Source organism: Nannizzia gypsea, genomic scaffold (genome assembly GCF_000150975.2).
Source record: "Nannizzia gypsea CBS 118893 supercont1.5 genomic scaffold, whole genome shotgun sequence".
Lineage (NCBI taxonomy): Eukaryota > Fungi > Ascomycota > Eurotiomycetes > Onygenales > Arthrodermataceae > Nannizzia > Nannizzia gypsea.
In genome coordinates this window covers 491,428-513,063 of record NW_003345197.1, presented here as the reverse complement: position 1 = coordinate 513,063, position 21,636 = coordinate 491,428, and the positions used below count along the sequence as shown (strand labels likewise).

Below are 21,636 nucleotides of genomic sequence, written 5' to 3'. Positions count from 1 at the left end.
CCGTCTCGAGCAAGAAAGCGAAAAGAAAAGATGCAAGACCGCAGAGTGAATAGCCAAAAATAAATAAATAAAATGGCATGACAAGGGAGAGAGGCAACGGAAAAATAAAACGAGAGAGAGGTATTTCTCATCTATCCAGTGGTTAATAAGAAGAAAGGAAGCAAGTAACACGCATATCACGGCCGAACAGAGATGAAAACATGTACCGAACGAATCAAGGCCACCAGTTCATCTGCTCGTAACTTTTGATAACACTACTAAGCCAGTCCGGGTCAAGTTTCTCCTTCAGATATGTGAAGCCAGTGGTCTGTTCGAACAGGGATCCGTCGACAGTTGTATCTGCGTCCTTGAGAACCTCTTTCTCCAAGAAGGGGCTTATGGGCCCCGATGTAGTGATCCCTTTGGCCAGCAGGAGTTCTGACCACACTTCTAGAGTTTCCTCGTTCATCTCGTCTAGGATCTGCTCCTGGTTCATTTTGGCGAACTGGCTCATCAGGGAGCCAAGGAATTCGCATTTGATGCCAAAGTTGCGTTCGAGGGCGTCTGCAAGATCACCCTTTAGCGTGTTGTTGTGGTCGACGATATTGAAAGTGGTAGGGAATGGCTGCTGGCCTTGGCTGGGAGGTAGAGGCCCCTTGGATGCACGCCATGCAGCAGCAGTCCAGAGGGCACGGGCAGCATCCACCACCCAGACAGTGTTTAGAGGACGTTCTTTGGCATACAGGAAGGTCAGAGGGCGGCCGATCTCCTTGTACGTTCTCCCCACACAAATGACAGATGTCAGCAGGCCGGTGTCGTATTCTCCGTATACATATGGAAATCGTAATACGACGAGGTTGAGGCCGTCTATTTTCGCTAGCTCTTCTTCGGTGGTGACTTTCCACTTGGTGAGCTTCTGTAGGGGCTTCAGCTTGTCTGATTCCTTGCGTGGCTTGTCATCGACCTTGTAGATTGCCGCAGACGAGCATTCGACAAAGGCTTTGACTCCCCGTCGAGCAGCTTCTTTGCCCAGAGCAACTGAGAGTGCATGGCTGCGTAGCCGGTAGACATCGTCTGGATGCGAGTACCGCGATTCACCGCCGCAATTAATGACCAGATCGAACTGGGCGCCGTCTGCACGGTTAAAGACACGAGGGAGCGATTCTGTAGGGCGGAAAGAACTGTCAGAGACCTGCTGCATCTTTTGATATTAAGATGCTGCTGCTGCTGCTGCTGCTACTATGAGATGGTATGGGACGGGGAGAGGGGGAGGAATAGCGTACGCTCAAGGCTGGCATCTGCCTGGACGAAACGGTCCTTGCATGCTTCCGAGATCTCAGGCGAGAGCCATGCGAGCTGGGGAAGCAGCTTGTCGACCACCCGCAGCTCTGAGGCGAGGTTGTTCTTGTGTATGTGGTGAACGAGATGTCGGCCGATGAAACCTGTCAAACGGCAACGAGGCCAAAAAAAAGAAGACGGATCAGCCTCGAGCTCATCATCACCGACATCGATCTCGATATAAACATCGACATCGACATCAACGTCTGCTTCTTTTCTTCTGCTGGTGGTTTGTGTTCGATTGCATACCTAGCCCGCCAACAACAAGCACACTCGGCTTGCTGGAAGAGTCGCCCGACATGGCTGATGGTGCTCTTTGATCGTTGCTTTTTAAGTATATTATAGCTGCCGGAGGATATAGAAGAGATCAATGAATTGACCGGGAGATATATAAAAAAGAATAAGCAAGGCCTTTCCCTCCTTTTTCCTTGTCCCCCCTTTCGCGTTGCCTTCTCTCTCTCTCGCTCTGTCTTTGTGTGTCTCTCGTTCTCACGCTCTCGATGTCTCTCCTGTCCTCTTCGCTGACCGGATTGTAGGGCTGGCTGGTCTCGTCCGGATCTCGATGTGCCTTCGGTCTATGCTCGAGGCAGCAGTCTGGCGAGATCCAGAGTCAGGAGGCCGTCGAGACGTGAGACGCTGGCTGGAATCAAGGGCAAGCGGACACAGTAAGGGGATATGCGTGGGGTTCTCTCTTCCACCTATTCTCTCACTCTTTCTCTTCTTTCTTTTTTCCCCCTCCCGTTGACTGCAGGCGGGATGAGGTTGATATTAAGGACTGGCGGTTCGAAGGGCGTCCGGCCAACGCTGGCTCGAGTCTTTCAGGGCTTATACTGGTGTATGCTCAACAACGGTCCTATCCTGTTCAACTCGGGCTCTCTCTGTGTCTCTCTCTCACTCACTCTCTCTTTCTGACGAGAGAGGAAGAGACAGCGAGGGAGCAGAGGGTGGGGGGCAACCAGTTGAATTAGTACTAAGACTCGGTATAGGGAGGATGTGTATTTGCTTTTTCAACCTCTTCTCCTGCTGAATTGGCGGCTTGAATCCACTTATATGACATGCATCATCGGATACCGCAGAACAGGGGCTGATCCCGCAGCAGCAGACGAGAACGAGACGCAAGCCAGCGCGAGCGAGAACCAGCTGGATGGCGCCAGGCTAGGTAACAAGCCCCTCGTCTGTGCTAAGGGGTGATGTAACTGTGGATGGATGTGAGGCCTGACCGCAAGGGTCTATACTTATACAACCTATATCTTGATATAGCCCTATATCACCACCGGGTGTAACACCTTTAAACACAGCTTTCTCTGTGGCCGAAGTTTACTACGGAGTGCGAGTTGCAGGGCCCACGATCGATGTAATTTACTGGCGTACCAGGCCTGTACCACTCGCTCGCTGCCTTGTTGGTCACACCGACAATTCCGTGCTCTCCTTCCTTACCTCTGGCCATCTTTGCTTCTGTTTTCTTTTCTTCTTCCTTCCGCTCCCTTTTTCTGCTCATCGTATCCTTCCCCTCTCTCTTAAGCACGACGAGGGCCTGTCAAAATACCGACGTTCTCGGGTGGTGGACATGGACGAATCCTGCGGAGCCCTATCATCAAACAATTCAGGGGCAGACATGTTTCTTCTCAGCTGACAGTCTCGTTCTCCTCCCTTCCCCCAGAGCATCATCGTATTTCGGTGTCGTCATCAGTCTTCGCTAGTCTCTTCTGTGTGGCCAGGATGGTTTGCAGGACCGGTAACGTTTTGAAACCAAGACTGTGACGCCGCAAGGGATGGGGGGAATCGAACAGATAACTAACGTGATACATGATCATTCTAGAAGGAAATAGATCATGCAATGCAGGTAAGATTAAAAAGGGGGGGAAGCGCAAGCCAGCGAAGACGTTGTCGATAATATTGGTTGAAAGGACCCTTGCATATCTGCATCTCACGAGTCAGCGTATATTCTCCGTTATTGGTCGCCCGGAAAAGGGGCGCATCCGAAGAGACAGACTGTCGGGAGTTCGACATGGGCCGGCGCATAGCACAATATTGAAATCTTGCTGTCCTCCCATCTAACGCTAAGATATCGAACTTGCATGTTGGGACCCATCGAGCTGCGAGAAGAAAAGGCTCCTGGACCCCCTAGCGAAGCTGACCAAGTTGGTGATCCTGTCAGCAGCCAGTGCGATATCACATACTGTTTATTCCCCAGGATATATGCAATATATGTTGGTCATAAGGTAAATGTTGGTGAACCCCAGGGAAACCCTAGGCTCCTTTCCAATCTTCAGGGAGCATTAGGCGTTGGAAGCACAAACATCCTTTCTTCTCCCTCTGATATTACCCTCCGGTTCGAGGTAAACTCACCCTTCACCGCTTGCACACTCAGATTGTCCCTTTCTGGCGGATGGAGAGGATCATAGACAAGATATTCTGAGACATATCGTCCCCTTCAACCCCAGTAACACGCCCAGCTACTGTAGATCTATAATTCTGCTCGGAGTTGTTTGCACCTGTCGGGGCCGAGTTGCGCGACTAACCATTTGACACACGTAAGTATATATTCTTTCTTGCAACAAGCTGAAGCCGTTGATCAACCAATACGAACAACAGCCCCTTATCTTCCCACCAAAGCACTCATGAGAACATTTCCTTGTCTTCCTTAAAGGATTTCCGAATTTCATTGTTACCAAATTGGCACAACTTCTTTTTTTCTGTGGAGTTAACCTGCAAAGTTTCAGCCAGATGTAACTCCTTGACTGGAATGATACCTATACCCTATTCCTTCGTCAAACACAGTTACCCTCAAAGTGCTTGTAATAAAACCCTCTTTTCGGGTTTACTAGAGCCATTGCAAGTATACGGAGTATGCTCTAATTATTTAGCGTGTCAGTCTTGGTTGTCCGTTATCCGCGGCTCCCGCCAGGGGAAGACAGCATCCTCCCAAGATACAAGCAATTCCACTCTCAAAGATTAGCAGCGTTTCAGTATATCCATCATAAATGCATGTTTCTCTTTCTTCAGAGTTAGTGGGAGAGAGCATCCCGGCGTTGACAATTGGCCGAGATAACTGATTTCCAAGTTTGATTATTGATCTGGCTCCTAAACAAGCGCATTTCCTTGCTTACGGCTACATGCCCTTCGACTGAATATCCCCTGATTTTGTCTCACCTATCACCTTTGATCCTATATTGTTTGATTATTTTTTTTTTTTGTAAAAAAAAAAATAAGCAGGCATAGTAATACAGGGGAAACAAGGAAAGAAGCACTGTTTCACGCACCTCGAGTTCGTGTCCAGGACAACTATGGATGGCCTTTGATAGAAGTCGGAAAACCTACATGCTAGCTAGAACATACCACCGCCTCATCACGTCCATGTAAACTAGAGTCGGCCATCCCGAGATTAATGTGTGCACGTAGCGAAACTGCGTGTGTAGCTTGCCAGTCCTTTCTTCATAGGGAGAAGGAGAGACAAACCACGGCCGCCCCGAACCTTGGCGAGAAGATGTAAGCCAGTAGCCTATTATCCTGTCGACCAGGGCGGGTTTCAACAACCAAACCGTCGTCGTTGACTAATGCAGAACCCAGGCCTTGGTTACAGGTCTTCTATGCGAACTACAGACGTGATGTCGCTTGTTATGCTTGAGACTGGCGATGAAGGCCCTTCCGCTGCTCTGGAACCTCGGGTCTCAATGTGGGGCCTTGGCCGGCCCGAGCCTATCCTACTAGTCATCTTTAACGGACATCTTCTGTAGGATAAACTAATAATGGAGGGGGGGGGGGGGGGGGGGGAGATAAAATAAACCGTTGATGTGATGGCATATTATATTTATCCAGGTGATCCAGGTGGTATACGGCTGCATCAGGGAGATAGTTACATCCGTCCACTCCTCCCAGCACTCGGCACGCATCCTTTAGTTTGTTCTCCGCAACCCGATCATCTGAGGCTGGAGATGGGATTCATCTTACCCGCCAGAACATCACCATATAACTATCACCTATTCTTCCAGATACCTGATAGCCTTTGCTACTTCCTAGGTCTAATAGAATAGGCAGACAAAGGAGAGTCAAGGTGGGTATTACAGACTTAAAGAGACTTTTTGGCTATCATTCCTTGTGTACATATACCTTTAAATCAACAAACAGTCCATTTCTCCAGAACTTGTGGAGCCATATAACATGAAAGACATTTAAAATGCGGAGTCTCACCATATATGGGAGTCGAATACACGGGTATCGAAGCTTGTTCTTGCATATGTTTTTTCTACCTTTTCGTGCTTCTAACTTAGTCAATTCTCATCTCGAACAACGCCTGGAATATGCTTGTAACCGGTGTGAGACTTTGGTATATGATGGGAGAACGATTGTGTACCCGCTCCCGGGTGAATAGAGTAGTTATACACATACTCCTGGAAATAACGCATATACTATTATTTTTATTCACCGGAAGGCTATTAAAAACACGCGCAATTGCTGTCCATAGAGGTATATATATATATAGGAAGGGCTTCCACTTCTGAGTATCGTTATCAAATTATACCACGGCTATGTTCTCGGTTTAGAGCGGCCATCGAGCATGAAAAGGAAGGACTTATAGTAAATAAAAGTCTGGAGTCACCTTTAGTTGTTTCGGCATCTGTGAAAAGAGGATCCATAACGACTTATATATGCTGAATTAGGTAGCATTCTATTCAACTAGATACTCCTAGGTGGTAAAATGTGCGCTGGGTACTCAAAGTACTGGGTATTTTGGGAGAGAAAGAGGGCATAGAATTAATCTCTCAAGACACCTCTCGAAGATCACATACTATATGAATGGTATGGAATGATGACATAGAACTAGAGATAAGTACCCAAAGCTCTTCCAATCAATATTTGCTTACTAGGTATACATACATAACCCATAATACATCCAGTTTCGTTCCTGAAATCCTCACCGATGAAGCAAGAAGACTTCGGTTCCATGTAAATGTAAAATATGGGTGGAAAGACTATAGAAGGGATAACTGACGAATGGCAAGAGGCAGTATTTGATACTTCTGAAGAGCGGTACATGAGGATCAGAGCGTACGTTGCATTGGATTTCCGGTTTTTTTAGACACAATTTGGGCTGTCGATATGCAGCATGTGTTTGATAGTTTGAACAAGATGATAATAGGACTGCGATAGAAGGTGAGATAAAGCTGTGCCTCCTAGTAATGTTGTTAAACCACTGCATTAGAAAGGCTTCACATGCACCTAGAAGTTAGGGGGAGTGATGTTTCATCAACCACATGACGCTATATGTAAAATTATATATGGTATATGGTATTTCAACGGTATCTCAAGAAATTTAGAGCGTTTTGCAGCTCCTTAATCGCAGTATTGACGTCATCAAAATTGAGCGCAGACACTGCCCAACGTGCATGCTTTTGAGCATTTGAAATTGCTTCTTCGTCAACAGTTTGGGCAGAGTTGCCAGCTCTAGCTGTTGATGAGGATACAGGTAGCGTGTCTCTAGGGATTTGGGTTATTGGTGCCACCATTGGGGGTTGTGGATGGGACGTCCTGTCAACCCCCATTCCAGGCGAAGTACGCGGGGGAGGGCCAAGAGCATGAGACTCTGTGGGAGGGAATTCAGGTTCCGGGGCAGGTGGAGGGAACGACTGGAAAACATTAAGCGAAGAAGAGTCGAATCTTGGCCCGAGTTGAGAGGGTAAATCGGCATTGCTTGATGCAGGTGATGGGAAATCAGAGGGTGCTGCTGGCAGGTCGGGAACAGTAGCTCTAGAGAGCTGTGAGGGCCTTTGTCGTAAACTGTCATCAAAATCTACCATTCCTGGGGGTATACTAATTGGAGGGCTGGGCATTCCGCTGCCAGGCGTACTTGTGGGTACACTTGGGATATTAAGGCCACCCGTAGGCTGTGGCAGAGGCGCAGCAGATGATGAACGCGAAGGATGAAGAGATTCATTCAATGACGATTGCGCGGCCAATTTACTTTGAATCTTGTCGAAGTCATCTGGAACATCTTCGACAGAAGCTTGTCGCCCTTTTCTAGGAGCTTCTGAAAGTGCTTGTGTGTCACCTGCAATATCCGTTCCTTCGGCCGGGCTTAAGGGTTCCTGTGACGCTTCCGCGTGTTTAGGATTGGAGGAGTTTGGATCTTCTCCAGCTTTTATAGCCTTTATAATTCGGACCGCATGGTATTTGGCATATTTAACTTTCGAAGCTGTCTCCGCGTCAGGCTGACCCCAGGCTTGGCCCAGGTCCAAGAAGGTGGCGGCTGCTTGGAAGGTATCAGCAGTTTGCCTATACACTTTGTTAGAATTGGTCAAGCTACCCAAAAGGGGCTTACCAAACCCACATAGATGCTTTATTTGCCCGAACTGCATTTTCTGCCCTTTGGAATGTCTCTAGAGCGAATTGCTCTACATATGCCTGGCCAGCAGCGTCATCGGTTATCGTATCATCCTCAGAATGTTCTTGTTTGAACTAAAATGCCAAATTCTAGTTAGCAATCTAGAAATTATCTGCTATTAATCCCTTGGTGACCTGGGAGGACCAAGTAAAAAACAAAAAAAGGTTGATAGCAGTAGCCATACCTTCTCAAGCTTATCCATGAGCTCAGTGGTGTATTTCAGGCATTCTTCATCCGAGTTATGGAGCTTTTTGTCTAAAATCTGAGTCACAGCCCAGAAGTTACCTATGTTTTGTCCTCCCATTAGCTTTCAACGCTGTAAGGGAGTGATAAAACTATACTGACGGCTCAAGGCTGACACAACTTACACCAATATGAAATAGTTGGCTTTGCTTTCTCAAGCTGCGCTGCTCGTGTCACAAAGCGGCTAATGTCAGCTGCCTTTAGACCAGCCGGGATATTTGTCGACATTTTGATGGCTTCTGCGCTCGGATGTTGGTCGATAAATAGCAACCAGGCGAGGATGTTCTTCTGCAGGTCAAAAGAGCTTCGAAGAGCGTGGGGAACAAATGACGTTAAAGGCTGCTTAGTCAGCGACGCCCTCCACCACTCAGCGCTCTAGTAGCAACATAGATAACCAGACAAGCAGGAACTTATAAAGGGGGTGGTCAACAATGTCTAAGACTTGTCGATATATCAGTATTAACACTTAATTGATACATGTCTCGCCTCTTCGAACATATAGGCAGTGATAACCTACGGCTATGGACTCGCAAAACCTCATCCATCACCCACACCCCAGGAACCTATCCCGATCCGCTCCTCTGAAAGAATCTCCACCTCCACGCGATCTTCAACCTGGCCACTTGGCCCACCAATACGTTCAACAACAAGCCATATCCCCCCTCGCCGTTCAAACTCTGGCTGCAGATCTACTGATTCAATGCGAGCGCCTCTGACATCGTCAGTGAAGTTCCCATCTCCGGAACCAGCGAGGATTTCTTTATATGGTCCTTGCCCAAGCTCCACCGTCATAAGTATTGGGGAAGGGGCGGCATTGCGATCTCCAATCGATGACCCGCGGCGTCTGCATATTAATTTTAGCCGTGCCAGGCGCGGAGTGGTAATCGGGGCTAGAATCCTGTCCGTCCCTGGAGGGAAAATTCCAGTGCCGGAGTTCATAACTAAATGGCCGGCCCCTTCGGCTGGCAGTTGCCTAACATAGCAAGGCGCAGTGGTAGAAACGTAAAGGGTGAATTTTCCCAGTTGGTCTGGCGTGAATGTTGAGCAAACAATGGTGTACAGCCCCTTGGTCACATCTACTTTCTCTGCTAAAGCGACTCCACGACGATAATCACCACTGCCAACAACTATATCCCGTGAACGAACGCACGCTACTCGACCCCCACTTGACCAAATAAGGCTCACATGGACTGCAAGGCCAGGATCTTCCGCTTCCAGGAGAATATTGACATCACATTTCTCAAGGATTTGTATCTGGAATTGGGGGTTTTCGGGGTATCTTTCAGATTCAGCATTACCGCCGGCTGTGGATACAGTCCAGGCCCCAGATAATTTTTCGACGTGAGAATATATCTCCTTCGCTGGGTTGATACTAATTGGGGATGTAGAAAATGCGGAAATAGAAAAGCTATACAGCGATCTCTGATGAGATTGCTCTGACACGACGGCGGTATAGGTCGAGTTGGGTGGCATCTCAAGTCTCATCACCGTGTTTGGTGAATCAACATAAGGGCCACGCCGGAGAGCCCCGTCTGCCAAATGAACTCTAATTCCTTTCTTGTCAAACACGTAAAGGCTGATAAACCCTGCTTGGTCGGCGCCGGGAGTCACTTCCAAGAGTTGGTTCGCCAATTTTTTATAATCTCCAGTCTTAAAATGTTTCCCCAGAAGAAGCCATACCGTCCCACCAGATTTGGTGGAAACAGCAAATTGAGGATTTCCCGCAAAGCACCCTGGAACTATGCTTGTAGACGACAGGTCCCAACGAAAATGGATATCCTGGCGGTAGTTAAATAGAGCGGGATTCCAGTTTAGATACAGGTTATCAAAATTCTGGAGGACGTCTTCAAAGGCCATCCAGAACGTTCCTGGGGCTGTAGTTGATGGATGTGACGGTTCGGGTTCGAGTTCATCACTTAGAATATAGCTCTCACTCAGCTGACCTAGTCCTTTCCAGACAGGCCCAGCGGCCCATGGGTTTTTGATAAGCATTTGACGAATTCCATCCCTTTCTTGGAAGCTTAAGACTGCATAGTCGTGTAAACTGATAAGGCCAAGCTCATTTTCCTCGTACTCTGTCAGATTCCCGGTACCTAACGTTAGCAATATATCTCCAGACTGGAAGAATTTGGTAATACGCTGCCATAGATGATCAGGAGCTAGTTCATCATGGTGCAAAAAGACTTGCTCAGGAATCCAACCAGTTAGAACCCATAAGTCAGTCCCAGAGTTGCTTCCCGGGAAGTCGTAACCCCCTCTTACTTTCAGATAAGCCTTTTCAACCAAGGCGGGCCATATGGCTGAAGGGTTGTTTCTATCTATCACGTGCAGTGATCGCAAAGTCTTGGAAGAAGGAAGCATATCGTCAATAACGACCTTTCGGTAACAGCCATTGAAATAGAAACGAAAAATGTACTTCCCCGAAGGAGAAATATGTGGAACATTGCCGTCCTCAGTGGGGTACATTTGTACAGAACGAACGAGCTATATAATAAACATTTAGAAATCGTCCTAGAATGTGGTATTTATGGACACTACCTGAGAAACTCCTTCCTTCCACGGTGATGCTCCCGTGCACAGACTTGCCACAACAGAGCAATCTGTGGTTACATCTTGAACTAGGTCCATTGGATTTGAACCTAGCAAGATTGGGGAACCTGACGTATGATGACCCAGGATTTCCGAAGGCCGTTTCCAACCATCGAATATTTCACGCTGAACAGGACATATTTGGAGATCAGAAACATCACTGTCGCAAGTGTATATGAGTAAGGTGCCTATGCCAATTTGGGGGCAACGATGAGACTTACCGAAATAGCCCACCGTCCTCGTCAAGTTGAAATTCCCTTACATCAGGTGCAGCTGTCATTGACCATGGAGGAAAAACAAACCCATTGAGCTTGGAGTTTTCGAGTAATATAATCTGTTCGCGATTAGATTGAGTCCTTGTAGAGGTTGGTTCTCTGCCCACTGCATCTATGGGCTGTAAAGCGGGTATCACTGGGGTAAATTTCTTGTCTCCATCCTTGCTGGACTGCTTGATTTTTTCAGCTAAAGTGAGGTATTCCTTGCACTTCGAGTCAAACAGTTTCTTTTCAACCGGGTCATTAACCAGCCGGAGAGCATTCATATAACGCTCTGCCGCGTTAATTGCAGCCTCCAACGCCTCTTTCTGAGTCGAGGCCGAGCGAACATCTTTCTCAGCTTCCTAGGAGCGAGAGTGTCAGCTGAGTCATGGCCATTGTCATGCTTTCTTTTATGCAGACAACGGAAGAGGTACCAGTGCTTGGACCTTGATGTCTCTTAGCTGGGACATCGCAGTAACCCTTAATGAGGCCTATCAGCTCATAGTAACCTACGTGCGCAAAGAGACAGCCACGTCAAAAATGGCCCCTTTCCCTTTCCGTAACGACGACGGAAATAAATGTGAAGAATAACAACGTTCCCCCTTCACCAAGCAGCTTAGTGACGTTATATTATTTTGGCGCTCAGCTAAAGGATCCTTGAAGGAAGGTTGGTTCCCCCAACGCGCACCGAAAATTTACCGGCGACTTGCTTACATAATACACTCGGATCCCACAGGTGCCTATCAGCTCAAGTTTATGCCTCGGCTTTGCAGCTTTAGGTTACGGCAGTTCCTGCTGGTTTTCGTCCGGGGCTTGAAATCGCAGGTCAAACAACTCCCAGCGATCAGAGCTGAACATTGACCGGGCCGGTTTATTCGCTTGCGTGACGCATACATAACCTTGCTGTATCCTTTATTTAACCCCTAGTCCCTCGCCATCCCTTTTTAAGAGAGGATTTCTTGCGGTCTTTTGTTTTTTTCTTACTGAAAGACTGCATCGTCATACTTAGACACTATGTCCGGTCAATCGAAGCTCTCCCCCTGGCAGAGTGCAGTAGCAGGGGCAACTGGGGCCGTTGTTGCAAACGCCCTCGTATACCCATTAGATATGTAAGATTATATACCCGGTGGTCCTTGTGTTACAGCTTTGGGGGTGCAGCTATAACTAACGGGGGATTCGGTGATGCAGCGTCAAGACTCGGTTACAAGTTCAAGTCAAATCCCAGAAACTACCGAAAAGTGATGCTTCCGATGGGACGGTACATTACAATTCTACAATTGATGCGATAAAGAAAATCCTTGCCGATGAAGGTCTCTCTGGTCTATACTCCGGTATGAATGGCTCCCTTATTGGGGTTGCCTCAACGAACTTCGCCTACTTCTATTGGTACTCTATCGTCCGAACCCTATATATGAAATCACGACCGAACCAAAACCTTGGCACAGCTGCTGAGCTTGCTCTTGGTGCGGTTGCTGGAGCTATCGCTCAGGTGTTTACAATCCCGGTTGCGGTTATCACAACAAGACAGCAAACTCAGCCTAAGGGGGAGAAGAAGGGGCTTATCGACACGGGCAGAGAGGTCATCAATAGCGAGGATGGATGGAGTGGGCTATGGAGAGGACTGAAGGCCAGCCTTGTTCTGGTTGTTAACCCAGCCATAACCTACGGTGCCTATCAACGCCTAAGAGAGATTATATACCCAGGCAAGAATAACCTACGGCCCATGGAAGCATTCTGTGAGTACCTCACTCCCTTTCCAGTTTCAGTTTCCCTAGAGTATATATAAAAACTAACTTTCCATCCAGTGTTGGGCGCCATGTCGAAGAGTTTAGCTACCATTCTCACCCAGCCATTGATTGTGGCCAAGGTTGGTCTACAGTCTCGCCCACCGCCATCTAGGAAAGGAAAACCATTCAAGAGCTTTGTCGAAGTAATGAGCTACATCGTCGAGCATGAAGGTGTCCTAAGTCTTTTCAAAGGCATCGGTCCCCAGATTATGAAAGGGCTGTTGGTTCAAGGCCTTTTAATGATGGCCAAAGAGAGGTAAGGTTTCATACTTGATTAATCTCGGATAAATGTCTTTGTAAGCCTATTGCTCACCTATATTCTTTAGGATTGAACTACTCTTTATTCTACTATTCGCCTACCTGCGAACTTTGAAGAAGGAGAGACTCCAGAAAGTCGCTGATGCTGCTGCAGCAGCAGCAAAGCAATCCATGCCTGCAACGCTAAAATAGGGTATTTACAGCTCGGATACTGTAACTGATCTATATACATGCCTTATCCTGATTTTTCCACTAGATCCCAAGGCAGTTTCATACTAATCTTGGTTTTTATCACTTGTACAGTTTAAGATATATAGACTTAACTTCACGCACCAATGTCATGGCAAAAGGCCTCTTGTTGGAATTGAATATTGAATGTCTTGACTGTAATAAAACCTAGTTCGTTGCACAGGTCAAAATAAAGTCCGTTGCGCCGTGCCAAGGCCCGACGTCTCTTAGCTTAAATATTTATTTGACCGAAAGAATGCAAGGACGTTTATCAATACCACCAAAGTCAAAATCTGACACGCTCATTGCTATTTCTTGTAACATCCTTGACGCCGGATGTCTCTATGATACCTTTGTCCTGTCTCAGTGCTAGTCATATTTTGGAAGGCTTCTGCTAACTCGCAAGCAATCATTATGCGATGGCTATTCTGGGCATCAGACAATGACAAGGATGGATGCAAATGCAATAGCAAATCAAGCTCCAGTAGCGATGAAAAGCCGACAGCCCCCTTGAAATCCAATAAGGATTGGAATTCATTGTCCAATGCAATCAATTGGTCACATTACGCTGAACCGTCAAATCTTATACCGACCGTCCTGTTAACAAGTGGCATTTTGTTTGCTTTTCGAATACACCGTCGATACCTACGGCGAATCCCCGAAGCAACTAATATATCGCCTTCCTACCTTCGACAGCGAAGTATACTGGGCAAAGTCACAAGTGTGGGAGATGGGGATAATTTTCGTATCTATCACACGCCTGGTGGAATGCTTGCGGGATGGGGATGGCTCAGAAAGGTGCCTACTTCGAAGAAAGAGTTGAAGAACAACACAGTATAAATCCCTTCAGTTGATCCGTCATTTCTTCTTATGGGAGTCCTAACTTATTTACAGATTCACATCCGTATCGCGGGCGTTGATGCACCAGAGCTCGCTCACTTCGGACGCCCATCCCAACCTTTCGGCGAAGAGGCACACAAGTGGTTAATTAACCGACTTACCGGTCGCAGAATACGTGCTTACGTCTATCGACCTGATCAATACAGCCGTATTGTAGCCACAGTATATGCTTATCGGTTTCTATTCTTCCCTCAGGATATTGGATTGCAGATGCTGCGAGAAGGCCTGGCCACTGTTTATGAGGCCAAGTCTGGCGCCGAATTTGGCGGACCAGAACAGGAGAAGAAGTATAGAGATGCTGAGGCATTGGCTAAGAAGAAAGGGAAGGGCCTTTGGAAAACAAAGGGCTCAAATGACTGGGAGAGCCCCAGAGATTTCAAGTCTAGGATGAATGCTATAGACCAGGGGAAGGATTCGTCTACATGACTGACGGCCTTGGGATAACGACTGATACTTTCTTGATTTGAGCGTTCTAGCGTTAAAGATGATTGTCTTTGAGTATTTGATGCTATTTGTGACGATAATGATATGGTTTCTAGCAGCCCATATTCTGTGTTTATGTAGTGATAAATCTTTGTCAATGTTATTACAGTCGAAAGAAGAAGAGAAAAGAAACTAAAAGCTGTCCTTGTCCAAAGGAGACCGTCTTTAAAACTGTCCGTTATGTGCAGCATCATTTTCACAAACATGATTTGAGGTGGGTATCAACAGAATCGTCTATCGATTTCAGCAAACAACTTGGGGCTAATGTCGTCACTTGAGTTGCCCTCAATGCGCAAAACACATCCTTTTCCTTCATAATGATCCAATAATGGTTTACTGGTCTCTTCAAACTTCTGGAATCTCTCCTTCCAGACTTCGGTAGAGTCGTCGTCCCGCTGAACAAGTGGCTCTCCTGTTATATCATCCTTTCCGGGAACTTTAGGTGCGTTGAATTCAGTGTTATATACTCTGCCAGATCCCGGGTGAACCCATCGAGAAGATATTCTCGATAATATAATGGCTGGTGGTGTAAGAAGATGGACAACCAGGTTTATAGGAACAAGGGATTCGAGACTGTTGGCTTGAATGGCTGTTCGGGGGAATCCATCGAGTATGAATGAGGCGGAGGAGTTGAGTGATTTCTTCGATGACGGAGCGGATTTGGATGAAACGTTGGTCGATGGCACAAGCCACCCTTTAGATGTAAGTTCGGAGGATATCAATTCTAGGATGGTGGCATCAGGAACCAATTGGCCTGCATGTAGAGCCGACTGAACCTTGAGGCCTGTAGTTCATTACCATTAGTATGGATCCCATCAACGAGCAATGAGTGAGTCCAGGCCAACGCACCTATCTCGGTCTTATTACGGATGTTTTCTCGTAACAGGTCTCCCGAGCTGATCGATGCAAGCTGTGGGTACCTCTTTATCAATCTCTCCGTCTGGGTTCCTTTCCCAACACCCGGCGCACCAACGAGGATAATCCGCGCAGCCTTTTTCAACCGTCTAGTCGCTGCACCGGCCATTCTGTAGTCAGGAAAAAGCCGAGAAAAGCAGGGCCCGTCTGCCAAAGAAATGCGCAAGAGCGATATGCAGGTCCAGTAACCCCTGGCTCCAACGGCGTAAAAACTCTAAATAATCGAAATGTAGATGAAGCTAACTGGCTGGTATTTCGAATAGCCCGTTGTGACGTGGTAAAGAGTATGATGTGCGACCCGAAATATGGGAAATTGCTGGTTGATATGCAAGTGTTTTCGGCGTTGGCGATGTTCACCCGAAACGCCCGACCTCGGAAATGTTGAGCTGGAGCTGGTGACCTCGGAAAAGGAAAAGAAGGGCGAACGGCTCTGCGGGGACCAACCAGACGCCCGGGAGAAGCGCGTCACGTGCCACATTATCAGCCGACGTTCTCGGCGAGTTTGGTTGAGCTTGCGAAGATCGATCACAGTCAAGGCAACCACCTTCCACTGCAGCCCAAAGATGAACTATCTAAGCACTCCATGCTGCCTAAGTACTTTTTACCCTTACTGTATCCGCCTACTTCCTCTGAACTTGTCATCTTGAAAAATGGCAAGCCAACTTTGGCATGTGTTGTGGCTTATATAATCATTTAGTATAAAATATCACATGAATACGTTAAATAAAGTTTACGGGAAGTGGTTTCGCGTCTTGACGCGATTCTGGGCGTGAAGCAAGAGAAGCGACACGAAGACTAAAACATCTTCGACAGCGACAACAACAGTGATAACGGATTCACCATGATGCAATACGACAGGAATCGAGTTGACCCGAAGCGTCGGGCTGGCATTGACCATAAAAAGCGGCAGTTTGCAACGCCGGTCTATAAACACCTCCAATATTTGCACCGGCTGAACTTCTATGTAGTGCCTCCAACAGCAGAAATCACCCTGGAACAATTTGAACAATGGGCCATAGATCGTCTTAGAGGTATGAAACCCCCATTTTTTTTGGGCATTGAGGTCGTTTAGTGCTGACAATTCTAGTTCTATCTGAATTGGAAGCATGCTCCTATCGAAATAAGACCCCGACGGAAACAGCTGCCCACATCGCCCCTCTGCTCAAGAAATTTCTCCCACTAAACTCAAATACCTCTCTGGGCAGCAGTAGTGATGATATTCTTCAAGCTGAGAGGCAGAAGGATCATTATTCACATTTCATACTACGCCTTGCGTTCGCTTCAACCGATGATTTGAGGCGACGGTTTGTTCGTTTGGAGTCTATGTTGTTCAAGTTCCGGTTTCAGCAGGATGACGCACGGGAACGACGCGAGTTTGTTGACAGTTTACACTTAGACTGGGAAACGGTGACTGATGAAGAAAAGGCTGAATTGGCTGAAGCTTTGTTGGCATCGACACCTGGTCTCAGATGGGTAGATGACGAAAGTTGGTTTCAAGGTCGACTGGGATTCTACCCGAATTGATCGAGCGCCGAAATGTATATGTGAAGAAAGGGAAGGCATATGTGCCGTTGCGTGAACAACTGAGCATGATACTTGCAGAATTCACGGCCCGGTTAGAAAAAGCTATGGAGGTACGTTTGGACAACTGCGCTTGATAGTACTAGTTATAGGCACCTAACCCAAGAAAACTTTACAGCTCACCAGTCGTGCTCTACCACGGCTTGACGAAGATGACCGCCTTTCGCCAATTCTCCAGCATCTATCGAAGAACTTTGGAACCGCAGATTCTTCTTATTCCGAAGGGGAGGGTGCTGTTCCTGGAGCCCCGATAAATGCTGCCTCAGTTGACGTATTAGCACAGCATTTTCCACTCTGTATGCGGAACCTTCATATGCAACTCCGGAAGAATGCACACTTGAAACATTTTGGGCGACTTCAATATACCCTCTTTCTCAAGGGCATTGGTCTGTCACTTGATGACTGTCTAGCGTTCTGGCGGCGATCATTCCGGAACATAACAGACGACGAGTTCAACTCCAGGTATAAATATAACGTTCGACATGCATACGGTGATGTTGGCGGTGATATAAATCGGAGAGGACGAGGATATCCACCATACTCATGCCAAAAGATTCTCACCGACAATGCTCCCGGCGCCGGCCAGACACACGGGTGCCCCTATCGACACTTTTCACCTGATAACCTCATCTCATTGCTTGAGACTGTTGGTATAACTGACCGAGAGACCCTCCGTGGTGTACGAGAGGATGTTGGTCGAACCCGCTACCATATTGCATGCAATCGAGTATTCGAGCATGTGCATAAGAACGAACTAAAGAAAGTTCGGGATGAAGGGATATGGAGTCAAACTGAGCTCGATACCATTGTTCACCCGAATGTTTATTTCAAGCGCAGTTACTTGCTGAAGAACCTCAATAACGCACCGAAAACAGAGGTTGAAATGACGTCGTGAAATGACTACGGACTTATGATATGAGCTGAAGGCAATCTAACAGCGTAACTGGTACTCTTCCCGGGCGTGGTTTGTCTATTTATGCTAATTTTTCAATTCTTGCATTTATATTTAACAGGCTTCAATAGTCCACTGTTCCTGATTTTATCTGTGTTTGTTTTCTGTATACACTGGTTACACCGTTCCAAAATGTTGGCCAAATTAATATTCGACAATAGTAGGGGATGTGTAGGGATATCATAGAATGAAGAGGATAGTACAGGGGGTAAAAATCCAATCTAGATAGCTGTCAGTGTTACCTCTGCTGATTCCCGGCCTCTCATAAAGCATCAGAATGAGCCATCAAAACCAGGTGCCCAGCAATGGGTATGAAGACTTCGATCTTCGCGCGACGCGAAAACAGCAGTGTCATAGAAGAAAAGACAGGAGCTGCCAATGTAATGTGAATTAATGTCGGCGTTGTTTAAAGAAAAGAAGAAAAAAAGGAGAAAGAAAGAGAGAGGAGGAAAATTTCACTCTTTATATTTTCTTGTTGGCGCTAACGAGCTACGGCGGGCGAGAGAGACCACAATTACCGCATCCTGCAACCTGGCATCAAATCGGCTTTCCCACCACCACGACGAAGCCAAATCTCGCAAAGAGCTGCCCTGGACTTCTGCCAACCTATTCAACGGGCTCGCTGCCAGCAGACTACTCTTACTTCCATCTAATGTGATTATGCTTGCAAGCTTTTAGTTATTGATACACTCGCCCTGTCACCTTGTTTTCTTCTACCATCCCTCCCTCCTGGGCCCCTTGACCTCCATACCAAACCGTCGGACCTAGTGACAACATGGACTACGAGGCTTTGAAAGATCAGTGGAATGATGCGGAGGAGCGCGATGGCGTCCGATTAAGCTGGAATACCTTTCCAAGCACGCGCATGGTTCGTTTCATTTTGCAAGGTTGCGGCCGGATCTATGCAGTCTTGGAGTACTAACAGTGGCTACAGGAAGCGTCTCGGCTTGTGGTCCCCATTGGAGCTGTATACACCCCATTGAAGGAGCGGCCAGAAGGCACCTTGCTTCAGTATGAGCCGGTTACCTGCAAGATGCCTTGTAGGGCAGTCCTCAACCCTTTTGCGTACGTTGTCAAACCTCCCCGCACTTCCCACTTAAATCGAGTATCGGCTAATTGGCCATATTGAACAGCAACGTTGACATTCGTGCCCGTATCTGGATATGCCCGTTCTGTCTTCAACGCAACCCTCTCCCGCCGCATTACAAGGATATCACCGAAAATACTATCCCGCCGGAGCTTCACCCAGAGAACAGCACTGTTGAATATCGGTTAGCCCGCCCTGCGCCCGCGCCGCCAATTTTCCTATATGTCGTCGACACATGCCAGGAGGAAGACAGCTTGAAGGCATTGAAGGAATCCCTCATTATGAGCTTGTCCCTATTGCCCGCCAATGCTCTCGTCGGCTTGATCACCTTTGGAACTATGGTATGTAAGCTTGGCTAGGACCGCTGCTTCAACCTGCTGATGTCGTCTCCCATAGGCACAAGTCCACGAAATTGGATACACTGAGTGTGCAAAGTCATATGTTTTCCGAGGAAGCAAGGACTACTCTGCAAAGCAAGTTCAGGAGATGCTTGGCCTACTCGCCCCCAATCTTAGAGCCGCTGCACCACAGCAACCTAATAGGCCAAACCCTGCAAACTCGCCAGCGGCCCGATTCCTCCTCCCAGTTCAACAGGCCGATTATCAGATTACAAACGTTCTCGAACAGCTACAGCAAGACCCCTGGCCTGTTGCCAATGATAGGCGTCCCCTAAGATGTACCGGCGTTGCTCTTAGTGTTGCCATTGGCCTGATGGAGACCTCATTCCAGGGTGCTGGTGGCCGAGTTATGTTGTTCACCAGCGGTCCAGCATCCGAAGGCCCTGGTCTAGTTGTTGGTCCTCAACTAAAAGAACCAATTCGCTCCCACCACGATATTGACCGGGACAATATCAAATATTTCAAGAAAGCTGTCAAGGTATGATGACAATCCTTCTCCACAAAAATAATACGGCAGTGGCTAACAAACTGTAGTTCTATGATAACTTAGCAAAGAGAGCAGCTCATAATAGCCACATTGTGGATATATATGTCGGTTGCCTTGATCAAGTCGGTCTACTGGAAATGAAGGGCCTGGTTAATTCGACCGGTGGCCATATGCTGCTTACAGACAGCTTCACTTCTTCTCAGTTCAAACAATCTTTCGTTCGAATTTTCGATAAAGATGAGAATGATAACCTTACCATGGGATTCAACGCATCTTTGGAAGTTCTCACCACCAAGGAACTAAAGGTTACTGGGCTGATCGGTCATGCCATCTCTCTAAATAAGAAATCCAGCTCAGTTGGTGAGACAGATTGCGGAATCGGAAATACCTGCTCTTGGAAGATGTGCGGAATTGATCCCGCAGCAAGCTATGGCCTGTTCTTCGAGATCGCAAACCAGGGTGGTCCGGCACCTATGCAGCAAGGTCCTCATCGAGCCATGATGCAGTTCTTGACCTACTATCAGCATTCTTCTGGTCAATACCATCTCAGAGTTACAACCATTGCAAGACCTCTCAGCAGCCCTGCAGGAGATGCAGCTCTCGCCCATTCGTTCGACCAGGAGGCTGCTGCAGTTTTGATGTCTCGTATTGCAGTCTTCAAGGCGGAAGTTGATGACGGCCCAGACGTTCTAAGATGGGTTGATCGAATGCTTATCAGGCTCTGCTCACGATTCGCCGATTACAGAAAGGATGACCAAACGTCGTTCAGACTTGAAAAGAACTTTAGTCTCTACCCTCAGTTCATGTTCCATCTTCGACGAAGTCAATTCTTGCAGGTATTCAACAACTCTCCAGACGAGACTGCTTTCTACCGGCATGTTCTCAATCACGAGGCCGTCAGCGATTCTCTAGTCATGATCCAACCTACCCTCGACTCCTACTCACTCGAGCATGAAGGTAGCCAACCAGTGCTATTAGATTCTGCTTCCATTCAGCCAGCCCACATTCTACTCCTGGATACTTTCTTCCACATCCTTATTTTCCATGGTGAGACAATGGCCGAATGGAGAAAGGCTGGATATCAGGACCAAGAAGGCTACGAGAACTTCAAGGCAATTCTTGATCAGCCAAAGGAAGACGCAAGAGTATGCAGTCCCTCCCAGTAGATCATTTATGGCATTTTCTAACGTTCTTTCCTTGCAGGACCTTATCCAAGACCGATTCCCACTCCCCCGTTTCATCGTTTGTGATGCAGGTGGTTCGCAAGCACGTTTCCTTCTTTCTAAGCTTAACCCATCGACTACACATTCTTCCGGCGGCTACGGAGGTGGCCCATCCCCCCAGACTATATTTACGGATGATGTTTCCCTCCAGACGTTTATGGACCATCTTATGAAGTAAGTATCATGCTTAAAAGCTAATCAATATTTCAATGCTAATATCAATCCGCCTAGGCTTGCTGTTTCGGGCACAAACTGATGAGAGAATGGTTCATGTTTTGAAGTGTTACATGAGTGATAGTGAAAATTCAATGATCAATACTTGCTTAGTTAGTCAATTCCAGTGCTTGAATTTAAATCATGGCCATGCTATCATCACTGGGATATCTCAAGGACCGACCCACCGAGGTTCTTCTATACCGGCAATAGATAGGTTTGTACGGAGTAATACCGTCGGAATACTGATTTACTAAAGTTAAATATATCATTAACCTTAAATCATAACTACTTATTTAAAACCAAACAAATCCTTCAGCTTGTATACATCTTCGA

The 21,636-nt window shown here is 47.2% G+C and overlaps 10 protein-coding genes across 10 annotated transcripts; 6 read left to right on the top strand and 4 right to left on the bottom strand.

The window, feature by feature from the left end:
- Positions 1 to 214: 214 nt before the first annotated feature.
- Positions 215 to 1,618, bottom strand: MGYG_06036 (hypothetical protein; the record flags this gene model as incomplete). Its single annotated transcript, XM_003171443.1, has 3 exons — positions 215 to 1,143; positions 1,263 to 1,421; positions 1,567 to 1,618. The coding sequence occupies 3 exons, from the start codon at positions 1,616 to 1,618 to the stop codon at positions 215 to 217; spliced, it is 1,140 nt and encodes a 379-aa protein (XP_003171491.1).
- A 749-nt stretch (positions 1,619 to 2,367) lies between these two features.
- MGYG_09108 (hypothetical protein) lies at positions 2,368 to 2,950 on the top strand (the record flags this gene model as incomplete). The annotated part of the gene is made up of 2 exons (XM_003171442.1): positions 2,368 to 2,504; positions 2,578 to 2,950. 2 exons carry the CDS (start codon positions 2,368 to 2,370, stop codon positions 2,948 to 2,950), a joined length of 510 nt encoding a protein of 169 aa, XP_003171490.1.
- A 1,658-nt stretch (positions 2,951 to 4,608) lies between these two features.
- MGYG_06035 (hypothetical protein) lies at positions 4,609 to 5,054 on the top strand (the record flags this gene model as incomplete). Its single annotated transcript, XM_003171441.1, has 3 exons — positions 4,609 to 4,676; positions 4,720 to 4,806; positions 4,901 to 5,054. The coding sequence occupies 3 exons, from the start codon at positions 4,609 to 4,611 to the stop codon at positions 5,052 to 5,054; spliced, it is 309 nt and encodes a 102-aa protein (XP_003171489.1).
- A 1,557-nt stretch (positions 5,055 to 6,611) lies between these two features.
- Positions 6,612 to 8,170, bottom strand: MGYG_06034 (hypothetical protein; the record flags this gene model as incomplete). The annotated part of the gene is made up of 4 exons (XM_003171440.1): positions 6,612 to 7,590; positions 7,646 to 7,773; positions 7,884 to 7,984; positions 8,068 to 8,170. 4 exons carry the CDS (start codon positions 8,168 to 8,170, stop codon positions 6,612 to 6,614), a joined length of 1,311 nt encoding a protein of 436 aa, XP_003171488.1.
- A 309-nt stretch (positions 8,171 to 8,479) lies between these two features.
- MGYG_06033 (calpain-7) lies at positions 8,480 to 11,258 on the bottom strand (the record flags this gene model as incomplete). The annotated part of the gene is made up of 4 exons (XM_003171439.1): positions 8,480 to 10,426; positions 10,481 to 10,691; positions 10,753 to 11,150; positions 11,223 to 11,258. 4 exons carry the CDS (start codon positions 11,256 to 11,258, stop codon positions 8,480 to 8,482), a joined length of 2,592 nt encoding a protein of 863 aa, XP_003171487.1.
- Positions 11,259 to 11,802: 544 nt separating this feature from the next.
- MGYG_06032 (peroxisomal adenine nucleotide transporter 1) lies at positions 11,803 to 13,025 on the top strand (the record flags this gene model as incomplete). The annotated part of the gene is made up of 4 exons (XM_003171438.1): positions 11,803 to 11,897; positions 11,977 to 12,524; positions 12,594 to 12,831; positions 12,902 to 13,025. The coding sequence occupies 4 exons, from the start codon at positions 11,803 to 11,805 to the stop codon at positions 13,023 to 13,025; spliced, it is 1,005 nt and encodes a 334-aa protein (XP_003171486.1).
- Positions 13,026 to 13,475: 450 nt separating this feature from the next.
- On the top strand, positions 13,476 to 14,387 carry MGYG_06031 (hypothetical protein; the record flags this gene model as incomplete). Its single annotated transcript, XM_003171437.1, has 2 exons — positions 13,476 to 13,895; positions 13,956 to 14,387. The coding sequence occupies 2 exons, from the start codon at positions 13,476 to 13,478 to the stop codon at positions 14,385 to 14,387; spliced, it is 852 nt and encodes a 283-aa protein (XP_003171485.1).
- A 278-nt stretch (positions 14,388 to 14,665) lies between these two features.
- On the bottom strand, positions 14,666 to 15,468 carry MGYG_06030 (GTP:AMP phosphotransferase; the record flags this gene model as incomplete). Its single annotated transcript, XM_003171436.1, has 2 exons — positions 14,666 to 15,228; positions 15,294 to 15,468. 2 exons carry the CDS (start codon positions 15,466 to 15,468, stop codon positions 14,666 to 14,668), a joined length of 738 nt encoding a protein of 245 aa, XP_003171484.1.
- Positions 15,469 to 16,200: 732 nt separating this feature from the next.
- MGYG_06029 (DNA primase large subunit) lies at positions 16,201 to 17,835 on the top strand (the record flags this gene model as incomplete). Its single annotated transcript, XM_003171435.1, has 4 exons — positions 16,201 to 16,390; positions 16,447 to 16,832; positions 16,910 to 16,993; positions 17,059 to 17,835. The coding sequence occupies 4 exons, from the start codon at positions 16,201 to 16,203 to the stop codon at positions 17,833 to 17,835; spliced, it is 1,437 nt and encodes a 478-aa protein (XP_003171483.1).
- An 832-nt stretch (positions 17,836 to 18,667) lies between these two features.
- On the top strand, positions 18,668 to 21,343 carry MGYG_06028 (transporter SEC23; the record flags this gene model as incomplete). Its single annotated transcript, XM_003171434.1, has 7 exons — positions 18,668 to 18,760; positions 18,827 to 18,957; positions 19,026 to 19,320; positions 19,376 to 19,855; positions 19,912 to 21,009; positions 21,068 to 21,261; positions 21,319 to 21,343. 7 exons carry the CDS (start codon positions 18,668 to 18,670, stop codon positions 21,341 to 21,343), a joined length of 2,316 nt encoding a protein of 771 aa, XP_003171482.1.
- Positions 21,344 to 21,636: the final 293 nt, after the last annotated feature.